The sequence below is a fragment of the Bombus vancouverensis genome, chromosome 6 (assembly GCF_051014615.1).
Source record: "Bombus vancouverensis nearcticus chromosome 6, iyBomVanc1_principal, whole genome shotgun sequence".
In the NCBI taxonomy this organism is placed as follows: domain Eukaryota; kingdom Metazoa; phylum Arthropoda; class Insecta; order Hymenoptera; family Apidae; genus Bombus; species Bombus vancouverensis.
Window position 1 is genome coordinate 15,743,710 of NC_134916.1, and position 12,745 is coordinate 15,756,454.

A 12,745-nucleotide genomic window follows, 5' to 3' on the forward strand; every position below is an offset into this window, starting at 1 on the left:
AAATTTAAGCATTCGATGGAATCTTCGAATTAAAAAATTGGTCGGTCTATTGTCAATTTTTCAAAACGAGTATACGAACATTAACATGAGCTCTCCTTAAAGTATAACATAGTTTAAATACATCCTATGTAATGTTCCTGTATATTGCACAAAAATTTATTTGAACTGTTATTTATACAATATACCCTTATGTTGTTAAGTATCCAAATGCGATTAATATTTTATATTAATTTTAATCCTGTTGAAGTACCGGGACTTGTGTACTTCAATATCGCTTTAGTTTAAATAGGAAAGAAGAGATTTTATCGATATTGCGAAATAACTCTCAGTCTACAGTTTTCTTAAATTCGTTCCGTTATAAATTCGAAAAGAATAACCTCACTCAACTAGACATTCGGTAATATTTCCTTCCTGGATAGTTTTAATAAAATTGTGACAGAAGTACTTACATCTGACGCGATACGAAGAAACAATATGAGGAATTTCCTCGAATGGGAATTCATCCTCTAGAAATTGATCCCTTCAACCTACTGCGAAACAGACAACACACTAGTGCACTATTGTGGCCTGAAAAAATCAATCAATCGATTACCCTCAAACGTCATCAATCCTGTCGTGCAAAAGTCGTAAATAATGCATAAAGTGGTATAAGCTTCAACTGAGAACTTAGAAGGGCTCGAACCCTTTGAAAGGTAACAGCTGCACTACGGCGATACGGGGTCGTGAAAAAATTCGCGCACGCGCTATTTTACCATGGCATTGTACCTGAAACTTGAGTAATTCATTCAGCAAACAACCTGCGCGAAGTAATCATGGTGGACGTGTCCAGCGAACCACCGATATCCAACGCTTTTTACGCTCAGGATTACGAATACAGCATCCAAGTAAATCGTTGGCTAATGCAACCAATAGGAGCATGGCCAAAGCTTACTAAGACAAACAGAACGCAAAGATTATTCGCAAAATTGTTGAACTTTATCTGCCACTCGTTGATCATTTTCACAATCGTACCTTGCATATTGTACATCGTGTATGAAGCTGAAAGCTCGAGGACGAAGATGAAGATCATTGGTCCAGTGAGTCATTGGCTGATGGGAGAATTGAATTACTGTTGTCTTTTGTCGAAAACCGACGACATAATCCGTTGCATAAAACACGTGGAACGCGACTGGCAGGTCGTTGAAAATGCCAGCAGTCGTGAAATGATGCTGAAGTACGCGAAGGTCGGACGTTTCATCGCTTTCATAGCTGCATTCTGTATGCACAGTGGCGTTCTGGCCTTCAACATAACTAAAGGCTTTAAGAAGATGATGTTTCTCGTTGGGAATGACAGTTATTTCATGTATCCGTTACCCTGTCCGGTTTACACGAATTTGTTGGACGCTAGATTTAGTCCGGCGAATGAGATCGTGTTTGTCCTGCAAATCCTTTCTGGCCTCATCGTGACGTCTGTCACGGTGGGAGCTTGTGGTTTGGCAGCTGTTCTAACGATGCATGCAAGTGGTCAATTGAATATGGTGGTGGCCAGGTTGGATAATTTGGTGGATACGAAAGTCGAGGAGAAACAGGAAGCACAGACGGTCGCTCAGAGGAAGCTTGGTATTATTGTTGAACATCACCTGCGAACATTAAGGTCTTTACTGGTTATTGTGCTGTTATTTGCGCATATATGTCCCATTTACTGATATAGATTATTTGATAACATCAATGAGACTATGTTATTTATTTTCTTTTTTTACTTTTTGTTGTATATTTGAATTCCAGTCAAGATTTGAAAAATATGATAATATCGCGAGTTATCGTGTAGTCATACATGTTTCATTTATTGAATACGGTATCTTGTAGGATATACTGTTATTTAATTCTTCTATTGATTATTAGTTGTACTTATAATTCATCTTTTTCGAATAGTTAAGGTTTAAGAATTCAAGTAAGACATTCAATTTAGATGCTAAATAAAAGAAACCTGAAATTAATGTAACAGCATCACAAAATAATTCAATCATGTCTAAGCTACTTTTTTTATATTAAATTAATTTTCTATGATGGATGTATACATATATTTATTATTTGGTATTGATATTTCGTGATGAATTTTTTATGATGAATACATATGACGATAATATTACTTTCAGTCTCATAGCCTCGATAGAAAAAGTTATGAACATGATATGTCTCGTTGAGTTGGTGGGATGTACGATAAACATGTGCATGATCAAATATTATTTTCTCACGGTATGTTTTAAAACAAACTAAAAAAATAATGGTAAATATTCACAAAAAGAGAGCCACTATATATATCCACCGATCAGCCTGAGTTTTGGAGTTATATGCAAACATATATATTATCGGTCGACCATAATTTTAAAGTTGAATTGGGTTAATAATAATACTAATCCGACCACCGCGTTACGTCGTAAGGTAGCATATTAACATTGTTCATATAAATACCGACAAAGCTATTAACACTTTCACGTCCGATGGCACCAACGTGTTGTGAAATGCAGGCCAAATTTTAGTGTCCGGTGACACCACGTTGGTATCACGCGCAAGTTGACCCTTTACGTAGAGATTACGAATTTGAAATTTTTTATCAAAAAACGTCGGCTACTGTTTAAAGTTGCCAATAACTTTACGCGGAAGTCAAAGTGTTAATATTAGTACTGACTCAATCCAATTCGGAGGCTAAGACCAACAACTTCACATGTACAGGGAAAAAGCTCACACACTCAGCACTCAACATATTTAAAAATCATTCAAATCGGTGGTGACTTCCTTTTTGTGTATATTTACCAAAAGAACTTAGAAATATTTCTCTATAATATCATCTAGTTAGAGCTAAAATGATTCAAACAGTGAGCTACCTTCTAACATAAATAAATTAGCGTCAAAATACAGGACCGCGACTCATACGTTGTCTGTTCTACTTAATTCGCATATCTATTTATACGATACATATATTTCAATTTCACAGGAAAAATCGAAAGACATGAGAATCGTATATGCTATCGTGTATGCATCCATGGTGTTTAACATATTCATATTCTGTTACATCGGAGAAATAGTTATTGAACAGGTAAGAAAGTAACAATAAAGAAGTATTTATATTAAATCTCAAACTATCAAATACACGGCAGGGCGAAAGAGTTGGGAAGAAAGTTTATATGACTGAATGGTACCGATTACCTCACAAAACTGCTCTCGGTTTAGTGCTGGTTATTTCAAGATCGAGTATGGTGGTCAAAATTACTGCTGGAAAATTCGTACAAATATCTATCACGACCTTTGGCGTCGTAAGTATCGATAAAATATATATATATACTTATGATATAATGGACAGAATTCTTGATACAATTAACAACTAATGCAGATAATAGCTAATGTAGAATTTTATATATTTAATACAAATTCATGTATATTCTGTCTTTCAGGTGTTTAAAACTTCTTTCGCGTACCTCAACATGATCCGCACGATGTTATAAAGCATTTACATACCGCATCAAAAACAGGAGAATAATCGTTCGTTGTTATTTTCAATGTGATACCGCAATGTATTATATCGCATGAGTAACATGTTGACTGTCACGAGTGACTTTTCAGTGAAATATTATCATCACTGATGATCGACAAGGCCGGAAATAAAGTACTTACATTAAATGATCAATTATTGTATTTGTAAAGCGCTGAATATTTTTATGATATAATAAAGAATTTCGCGCGTTCAGTGCAGCAGGATTTCTACGAATCCTATATTCCGTATTCCGTTTTCCTTAAAAAGCAGTCACAACACACGTTAGATTTTAGAAAAATATAAAAATAAATAATCTCAAATTATTATATCACTCATCATGAAATTTATCATAATCATAAGCACAAATTAAAACACCTTCAACTACAACTTCCTAGCACATAACACGATTACGTATCCATCTGCTACTAAAAATATTTCTAAACATACACCCTGAAAGTTAGAAACGAGAATGATTCATTACATCTACATCAACCATTTCACACAATTGCAGCTGACAATTTCCATGCGTATATAACTTTGCAGTATTCTAAAAAAATTCTACCGACTAGACAAATCGATCAGTCGAACAAGAACATAAAAAACCCGCGCAAGCGTTGAAACTTCTACAGACATCCTGTATATGTAAATGCTTGATTTCTAACAACGGCTTCATTCCGCGATCATGACCGAAGCAGTGATCGTAGAAAGTGACAGCAACAGCAACAGCGATTACAGTCTTCAACTGAATCGATGGTTCTTACAATCAATCGGCGCTTGGCCATCGTCTCCTTCCACGACAAGACTCGAAAAGATCGTTTCGTTTATTTTAAACATCGTTTGCTTAAGCATTGTGATTCTCGCTGTGATTCCTAGTTTACTGCTAATGATTCTAGGAGACGAAAGCTTTAACTTCAAATTGAAGATGTTCGGTTATGTGAGCCATTGGATCTTCAGCGGCATTAATTACACAGCTTTGTTAACACATGGCAAAAATATACGACAGTGCATAGAACATATAGAAGCTGACTGGCGAACAGTGACCAGAGAGGAGGATAAAAACGTGATGCTGAAGAACGCGAAATTAGGCCGCTACATAGCGGGTTTTTCCGTCATTTTCGTGCAGGGTAGCGTCTTGTGCTTTTTTTTTGCGGCAGCATTAAGTACAGTGGAGATGCAAGTTGGAAACGAGACGAGGGTCTTACACTTGTTACCTTGTGCAGTATACAAGAAGCTGGTGAACGTCGATGATAGTCTAACAAACGAAATTATGCTTCTCTTGCAATTGTGGTCCACTGTTATCGCAAATTCTAGTACAAGTGGGATTTTTGGTCTGTCAGCTGTGCTAGCTGCACACTCGTGCGGTCAATTGAACGTAATTATGGTATGGATCACTGAATTTGTTAATAAGGCCAGAGAAAGGACGAAAACTGGCAATTTTATCGAAATTGGAATGATCGTGGAACGACACCTGAGGACATTGAAGTAAGGTGTACTTTTTTATTTCTTTTCTTGTTGGCTTTGTAGGAGTGATCTTCGCGACTACATTATGTGTTAATTGCAGTTTTATATCGTGTATCGAGGATGTGATGTTCAAAATATATTTTGTCGAGATGTTCAGATCCACGATGGATATTTGCGTAATTGGCTATTACATTCTTTCGGTACTTGTCAAATGTATTTTTATTATTATTACTAATTTATTTCTTTCGAGAATCCATTTTTGCATATTATTGTTTCATTTTCATTTCTAGGAATGGGCTGACCAGGATATTCAGAATTTGATTACGTATTTTATGATGCTCATTTCAATTTGCTTTGACATTTTCGTGATATGTTATATCAGTGAAATATTAACGGAGCAGGTATTTGAGAGTCGTTAACATTAAAACTACCACAGTAACTAAAATGAATAATTCATAATCTTGTATAGTAAATGTATAGATTTGCAAGACTATGATTTTGATAATTTGAATGATTTCTTTGTATATCTTTCATTTGGACTCCTTTGTTAAAAGGTTTCATACTTCAGTCGTTTGTAGTTTTGATATTAAAATATTAATGTCAAGCGATATGAATATTAATTTGAAATAGTATAAATGTTAAAAATCAAAATCGTGATCATAAGTAATCGAACAAATTCTTAACAGTGCCAAAAAGTTGGTGAAGTGGTTTATATGACAAACTGGTATTATTTACCCAATAAAGTAATCCTAGACTTGATTTTGATCATCGCGCGATCGAGTACGGTTGTCCATTTGACTGCAGGAAAATTCATTCAGATGTCCGTTTATACGTTCGGTAATGTAAGTTAATTCGATACTTGCACTTATGCTCGTGTTGTCTATTCATTCGAGTATTCTACCGTTTCAGGTATTAAAAACAGGTTTCGCGTATTTGAATATGTTACAGCAAATGACGAGATAAAATGGAATCCTAGAAAAAGTATAAAGCGTTTTAAATAATTTTATATATAAAGAATGAAATATACCTACGTATATTGTATATAATTTTTATGTTAAAAATTGATGTCAGAAATTGTGAATTTCAACCGTAATCAGAATTGCTTTTTAATTTGAACAATCAAAATTAGAAAACGTCAATCGTGAAACTATAGAGAAATGTGAAATAAAATCGAATCATGATACAGTAAGTATGAATATGGAAGTAAAATTGCCTTTCGAAACTCTAATTTCGAAAACTCTAAGTAGAAGAATCAGCAACAATTCATACGGTTTACAATTTCTAGTCGTATCATCATTATACAGGGTGGTTGGTAATTGGTGGTACAAGCGGAAAGGGGGTGGTTCTACGCGAAAAAAGAAGTCGAAAATATAGAATAAAAATTTTTTTTATTTTTTTATTTTTTTTAATTTTTCCATCGAGACAACGATCTATAGTGAGATCCGTTGTAACGAGACGTGGTAAAGTGCACGCATACCGAGCGAAAATTCAAAGTCGATTTTCTCGAAAACAAAGCCTCAAACGAAAAATTTTTTTCTATATTTTCGACTTCTTTTTTCGCGTAGAATCACCCCCTTTCCGCTTGTACCACCAATTACCAACCACCCTGTATATGCACTCGTTTTCGTAAAAGATGATATCGGCTTATATAATCGATATACGAATATACATGTATAATAGATGTAATGAAAATATGAATTTACATAAATATGCGCAATCTATTTATTACATTAATTCTTATTTTTATTTGTAGTACTCTTCGAATAATGTAAAACACAACCAAAAATTGACCTTCAGCACTTAGTATTAAAAAATAGCAATTCCATCCATGAGATTATTTGTAATTTTCGAATACTTCGTTAACCCCTTCCTGGAAAAGTTCCCCATCGTTGTCATGAAAATTGAGTGTTTTATTTTGTGCTGATAAAGCGAAGAGCCAAACTAAGCGAATTTTTATCTCCACATGATAATGAAATTTACTTAAAAATCAATCATGCTATTATATTCATTTAGTGTAATAGAGTAATAACACACGAATGTGGCTTAGAAAGAATCTTGAAATATTTGAGTCCTGAAATGACTGAATTAATCCAACCTACATTATTCGAGAAATATACATTTTTCTATACTTCCAATTCAATCCCGTATATCGCACGAATAATTCTCCTTGCGTATGCATCATCTACGTCACGCGACATCTTTTGAACTGTCGACAACTTTTAAACGTATTCAGTAACTTACACTGCTTCAACAAGTGGCACAGAGACTGACTAGACAAATCGATCGGCATGTACAATTTATAATTCTGAGAAAGCTGCGCAAGCGTTAAGAAATCCTGGTTCACTGGCACACGCGGTGCAGGCTATTCTCGATTCAGTTGTTTTTACAGCGTCGATGAGTTACCACCATGACGAACAAAACTGTGGCTATAAAGATCGACTTTGATGGCCGTAGCGACTACAGTCTTCAATTAAATCGCTGGTTCCTAAAACCGATCGGTGCGTGGCCTTCTTTTCCCTCTACTTCGAGACTCGAAAGAATCATGTCCTTCGTTTTAATCGTCATCTGCTATATCATTTTAATCTGCACTATAATCCCCTGTTTACTCCACATAATCCTGGAAAATGAAAGTTTTCGTATTAAACTAAGGCTGATTGGACCTGTGAGTTATTTGTGCGTTGGTAGCATCAATTATACTACTCTGTTATTACGAGGTAAAGATATACGACATTGCGTCGAGCATATGCAAACAGATTGGAGAACAGTGAAGAGGGAAAAGGATCAACAAGTGATGCTGAAGAGCGCGAAATTTGGTCGCTATGTGACGGCTTCAACAGCGGCCTTCATGCAAGGTGGTGTTTTTTGTTATTGTTTCATGACAGCGTTGAGCACAGAGGTAATCCAAGTAGGTAATGAAACGAGAATCGTGCACCAGTTGCCATACGTGATATACAAAGAATTGATAGATATCAATGAAAGTCCTACGAATGAGATTATTCTCTTTATGCAATTTTTAACTGGGTTCATCGTAAGTTCTAGTACACTAGGGATTCTCAGTATAACGGTTGTTCTAATTGCTCACGCGTGTGGCCAGTTGAATGTTGTTATGACATGGATCACAGAATTTGTAAATGAATCGAGAAAAGAGAAAATAGCACCATTTGAGAACATAGGGATTATCGTGGAACGTCATCTGAGAACGCTGAGGTATTCTGTTTTATATCGTTCTTATATGTTCTTGTTTGTATTTTTGTAATTTTCCTATGTTCCAATTACAGTTTTGTATCGAGTATCGAGGAGACGGTAAATCGAATATTCTTCTTGGAAGTGCTTAGATCCACCCTGCATATGTGTATGCTCAGCTATTACATTGTTACGGTATATATTAATCACTGATATTTCTCATTATAATATATTAAACTAAAGAGGACTTATTAAAGTAATCAACTATAAAATTTATTTTATTATTAAATCCTTTCTGTGTACGATCGTTGCATTCTCTTTACATATTTTAGGAATGGTCTGATAGCGATATTCAAATTTTGACCACCTATTCCATGCTTCTGGCTTCAATCTGTTTCAACATTTTTGTAATATGTTATATCGGTGAAACATTGACAGAACAGGTACTGAAATATATAATAAAAATAATAATAATATAACATATAATAAAAATATAAATAATGTAATAGATCAAAGCCATAATGAATATTAACCGAATGAATTTTTAACAGAGCAGAAAAGTTGGTGACGTAGTGTATATGGCAAATTGGTACTACTTAACCGAAAAGAGAATCCTTGAGTTGATTTTAATCATTATGCGGTCGAGTGTGGTCGTTGAAATCACCGCAGGGAAGATAATTCATATGTCCATTCAAACGTTCAGTACTGTAAGCCTACTTGATATTTCCGTTTATGCTGGAACACCATCTATCTGAATTTATTAAAGAGTTAAAATATAAAATTTGACTGTCGATGATCTCTTATTCGAATGATAGAAATTTTCGTTCCTATAAGTGAAATCAGACGATGGAAGTTCGTTTAATCAGACAGTAAAATTTCGTTTCAATGAATGAAGTTCTGCTGTACACATTATCTACATATTTATTCTCATGAAATCATTGTTATTCCAGGTTATAAAAACTGCTTTCACGTATCTGAACCTGTTACGTCAAGTGACGTAATAAAATATAATCTTAAAGTATAGTTTATACTGCACAAGTTTTTACGATTCTAAGTATAGATACTGGCAATAATATTGTTGTCAATATTGTTTGTATTCGTGTAACTTTTATGCATGAGATATTTCTTATACACCTTTGCTAAAATATACTGAAAAATAATCCCAACTTATATCACGAAACAAATGTTTATTCTAACTGTAGGAAAAAGAATTGGAATATTAAACAAATAAAACAAAACGTATATGATTTTCCATTATTTAGAATAAGTAAATCACAGTACATAAATATGCATAGATACTGTATCAATCTTCTGACCATCCATTCTGACCATCTTCGAAAGTGGATATCAATTTTCCGCCGATTATTGTTCAAAAAATGACCCTAATATAGTCAACTCTGTCAACTCATAATCTTTATTACACTAATCTCTAATTATATCATAGCATTTTCTGAATTACCTGTGCAAATCGTGTTTAGTATTTAAAAAATTTAGTGAAATCGTTTGTATTTCCAAACACTCCACCAAGAATTCCATAGATCTTCCCATATTTTAAATATAATAGACCCACTAAACCGTACAGAGGCTTCCACTTCACCAAATGGTTGTCAACAACTTCTAAACCTTCACATTTGCGTGTACCGCTGCAACTGGTTGCAGAGACTGACTACACGAATCGACCCGCTTACAATCGTTCGGTGAACAATGCGCAAGCGTTATACAACCTGATGCATTTACTCGTTTCATGAAAAATATCCGATTCAGTCGTCCCCACAACTTTAGTGGACACGATGACGAATAAGTCTGCGGTAGTAGAAAAAACTTTTGATAGTCTGGGGGATTACAGTTTGCAGTTTAATCGATGGCTACTAATATCAATAGGTGCCTGGCCTGCGTCCACATCAACGTCGAGACGCGAGAGAATCATTTCGTTTATTTTAATCGCTCTCTGTTATGGCTTTATATTGTTTACCGTGATCCCTTGCATATTCCACTTTATTCTGGAAGATGAAAGTATTTACATGAAATTGAAGGTGTTTGGTCCGCTCAGTCATTGGTTTATCGGAGGCATCAATTACACCAATTTATTGCTACGAAGCAACGAGATTCGTGATTGCATACATCACGTGCAAACTGATTGGAAGATAGTAACGAGACCGGAAGATTCACAAGTGATGATGAAATACGCGAGGATTGGCCGCTTTATCGCGGCTTTTTGTGCTACTTTCATGCAAGGTGGCGTCTTGACATATTGCGTGGTGACAGCGTTCGCCACTCAAACCATCGAGATCGCCAACGAAACCAGAATTATTCGCATGTTACCTTGTGCTGCGTATAAGAATTTAATTCCCGTTGATAGCAGTCCAATGAACGAAATTGTCCTCGCCACGCAATTTATATCTGGATTTATTGTAAATTCGAGCGCCGTTGCCATTATCAGCATTGGTGCTGTATTCACAGCTCACGCCTATGGTCAACTGACTGTCCTGATGAGATGGATCAACGAATTTGTGAATCGATCGGAAGATCAGAAAAAAAGTGTTGAGTTCAACGAAATAGGTGAGATCGTTGAACATCATCTCAGAATTCTCAGGTAAGATATATTTCTGCAATTTTTGTCGGGATTTTAGTGCGGAGTTTTTTATGTGCACATCGATTGCAGTTTGATAGCAGGTATCGAAAACGTATTGACACAATTCTGCTTCATGGAATTGTTAAAAAGCAAGCTTGATATATCCATGCTCGGATATTACATTCTTACGGTACGTAAAGATAAAAAATATAACATGTGCTTACTTTTATGTGTTTCTATGGTAACTATAATTTATTTAAACGCTCAAATGGCCCAAAATTTCTTTTACTTTGTGATACTTTTGAGGTTAGATCGTGATAGGTGCTGAAGAATCACTTGTGATTGGTTAACAATATATTTGTTAACAAATAGCTGTTTGCGCTTCGCGGATACAAGTTCGACTTCTTGCGTTACGATAGCGATTCAGAGTGCGCGAAGCTAGTTCGGATGATGATTGCTCCACTATCGACTGTCGGTTAACGATTCGACTGCTGACTAACGACTATCGACTCTAGACTCGACTGACTTTCTGTCACGATGACACCGCAGAAGAAAAGTGTCTCAGAGGCTGTGTCTAAGAATACGAGATCGTCGGATTCGTCGAGGAAAATCTTCGTTAGAAAAGTGAGGGAAATGGACGTTGCTGTTAATTGGTTGATCTCTAAGTCGATGGTTGAGAAAGGCTAACTGCCCTCGAGAGAAAGTTGCTAGCGGGAAGCATCGTACGTGAGAAAAACCATATTTCCCGTACCCTTCTATAGTATGTAATAAACCTTAGGGAATGTTAAAACAAAGACTATTTACTCGTTTGAAGAACCTTAGTTAGGGAAATCCTAAGGTTTATAGCGGGTGCTTAGGTTAGGTTAGGTTTGGCAATCGTCTTGTCCGAAGGATAGGGTCTTTGTATAGCGAGTCACGGGACTGAAACCGTTAGAAAGTTTACTGTCGAGTGTCGCTACACTTTTTTTATTAATTCAAGTAACTTGTATTTGAATATTGCAATAATTTTAATTACGATTCTTTTACTTTGGGACTTTTCGAATTCCATAATCCATAGGACGTAGGTAGTTGATTCAATTAATAGTAAAATACTCGTTTTTTCAGGAATGGGCCGAACATGATATTCGGAATCTGACTACGTATTTCATGATAATGGCGTCCATGAGTTTTAATATTTTTACAGTATGTTATATAGGTGATATATTGACAGAACAGGTAACAGATAAAATAATCTGATAACTTAAGTATAATTAATTCGAAGTGTAATCGACGTTCCAAATCTCTAACAGAGCAAAAAATTTGGCGATGTGGTATATATGACAAAGTGGTATTATTTACCTAACAAAGACATATTTGATTTGATTCTGATCATCACAAGATCCAATTCTGCAATTAAAATCACAGCTGGAAAAATAACTCACATGTCCATAAATACATTCGGTGATGTAAGTCATGCATTTACATATCTCTGTCCTTGTAAGGTATTCAATCCATATGGAAATGATCGGTATTCCAGGTAATGAAAACTGCGTTCGCCTATTTGAATCTGTTGCGTCAAGTAACATGACGATATGCACCGCTGGTAAAACCTATGCATAAAATTGTAAGATTTTAAACATAAAAATTTGCAAATATATCGCATGACATTTTTGTACGAATATCCTCGAATATTAAATCAAGACAAGTTGGAAATTTTTCATGTTACAATATAGTAATATGGAAAAATTATAAAATTGCTAATTAGTATTGCTAATAATATTGAAATGTATTTACTATCATGGCGCCTGAGTACTCTTTTCTTCTCCAGTCACCATTTTTCATTCGTTTCGTTCGTTAAAATTTACCTGTCTATCTTACAGACAACATCAAAATATACAGGGTGGTTGGTAACTGGTGGTACAAGCGGAAAGGGGGTGATTCTACGTGAAAAAAGAAGTCGAAAATATACAATAAAAATTTTTCGTTTGAGGCTTTGTTTTCGAGAAAATCGACTTTGAATTTTCGCTCGGTACGCGTGC

The 12,745-nt window shown here is 35.2% G+C and overlaps 3 protein-coding genes and 1 pseudogene across 4 annotated transcripts; all 4 read left to right on the top strand.

Moving 5' to 3' along the window:
• Positions 1-812: 812 nt before the first annotated feature.
• On the top strand, positions 813-3,482 carry LOC117157675 (odorant receptor 4-like). Its single transcript, XM_076619145.1, has 5 exons — positions 813-1,633; positions 2,136-2,235; positions 2,975-3,084; positions 3,146-3,293; positions 3,432-3,482. The coding sequence occupies exons 1-5, from the start codon at positions 813-815 to the stop codon at positions 3,480-3,482; spliced, it is 1,230 nt and encodes a 409-aa protein (XP_076475260.1).
• Positions 3,483-4,193: 711 nt separating this feature from the next.
• On the top strand, positions 4,194-6,776 carry LOC117157614 (uncharacterized). The gene is made up of 5 exons (XM_033335787.2): positions 4,194-4,993; positions 5,073-5,172; positions 5,263-5,373; positions 5,659-5,814; positions 6,726-6,776. The coding sequence occupies exons 1-5, from the start codon at positions 4,194-4,196 to the stop codon at positions 6,774-6,776; spliced, it is 1,218 nt and encodes a 405-aa protein (XP_033191678.2).
• A 597-nt stretch (positions 6,777-7,373) lies between these two features.
• Positions 7,374-8,303, top strand: LOC117157613 (uncharacterized). Its single transcript, XM_033335786.2, has one exon. The coding sequence runs from the start codon at positions 7,380-7,382 to the stop codon at positions 8,226-8,228; it is 849 nt and encodes a 282-aa protein (XP_033191677.2). The 5' UTR covers positions 7,374-7,379; the 3' UTR covers positions 8,229-8,303.
• Positions 8,304-9,882: 1,579 nt separating this feature from the next.
• Positions 9,883-12,505, top strand: LOC117157664 (odorant receptor 10-like; annotated as a pseudogene). The gene is made up of 5 exons (XR_013058614.1): positions 9,883-10,748; positions 10,818-10,917; positions 11,832-11,942; positions 12,017-12,172; positions 12,244-12,505. The product of XR_013058614.1 is annotated as an odorant receptor 10-like (transcript).
• The last annotated feature ends 240 nt before the right edge of the window (positions 12,506-12,745 follow it).

What these genes read in the sequence shown, in the direction of transcription:
- LOC117157675 (XM_076619145.1), top strand. Translation starts at nt 813, where the DNA reads ATGGTGGACGTGTCCAGCGAACCACCGATATCCAACGCTTTTTACGCT. An exon ending in CATCACCTGCGAACATTAAG is followed by an intron (nt 1,634 to 2,135) that starts GTCTTTACTGGT and finishes TATTACTTTCAG; the next exon opens with TCTCATAGCCTCGATAGAAA. An exon ending in GTTATTGAACAGGTAAGAAA is followed by an intron (nt 3,085 to 3,145) that starts GTAACAATAAAG and finishes GCAGGGCGAAAG; the next exon opens with AGTTGGGAAGAAAGTTTATA.
- LOC117157614 (XM_033335787.2), top strand. Translation starts at nt 4,194, where the DNA reads ATGACCGAAGCAGTGATCGTAGAAAGTGACAGCAACAGCAACAGCGAT. An exon ending in CGACACCTGAGGACATTGAA is followed by an intron (nt 4,994 to 5,072) that starts GTAAGGTGTACT and finishes TGTTAATTGCAG; the next exon opens with TTTTATATCGTGTATCGAGG. An exon ending in GTGAAATATTAACGGAGCAG is followed by an intron (nt 5,374 to 5,658) that starts GTATTTGAGAGT and finishes AATTCTTAACAG; the next exon opens with TGCCAAAAAGTTGGTGAAGT.
- LOC117157613 (XM_033335786.2), top strand. Translation starts at nt 7,380, where the DNA reads ATGACGAACAAAACTGTGGCTATAAAGATCGACTTTGATGGCCGTAGC.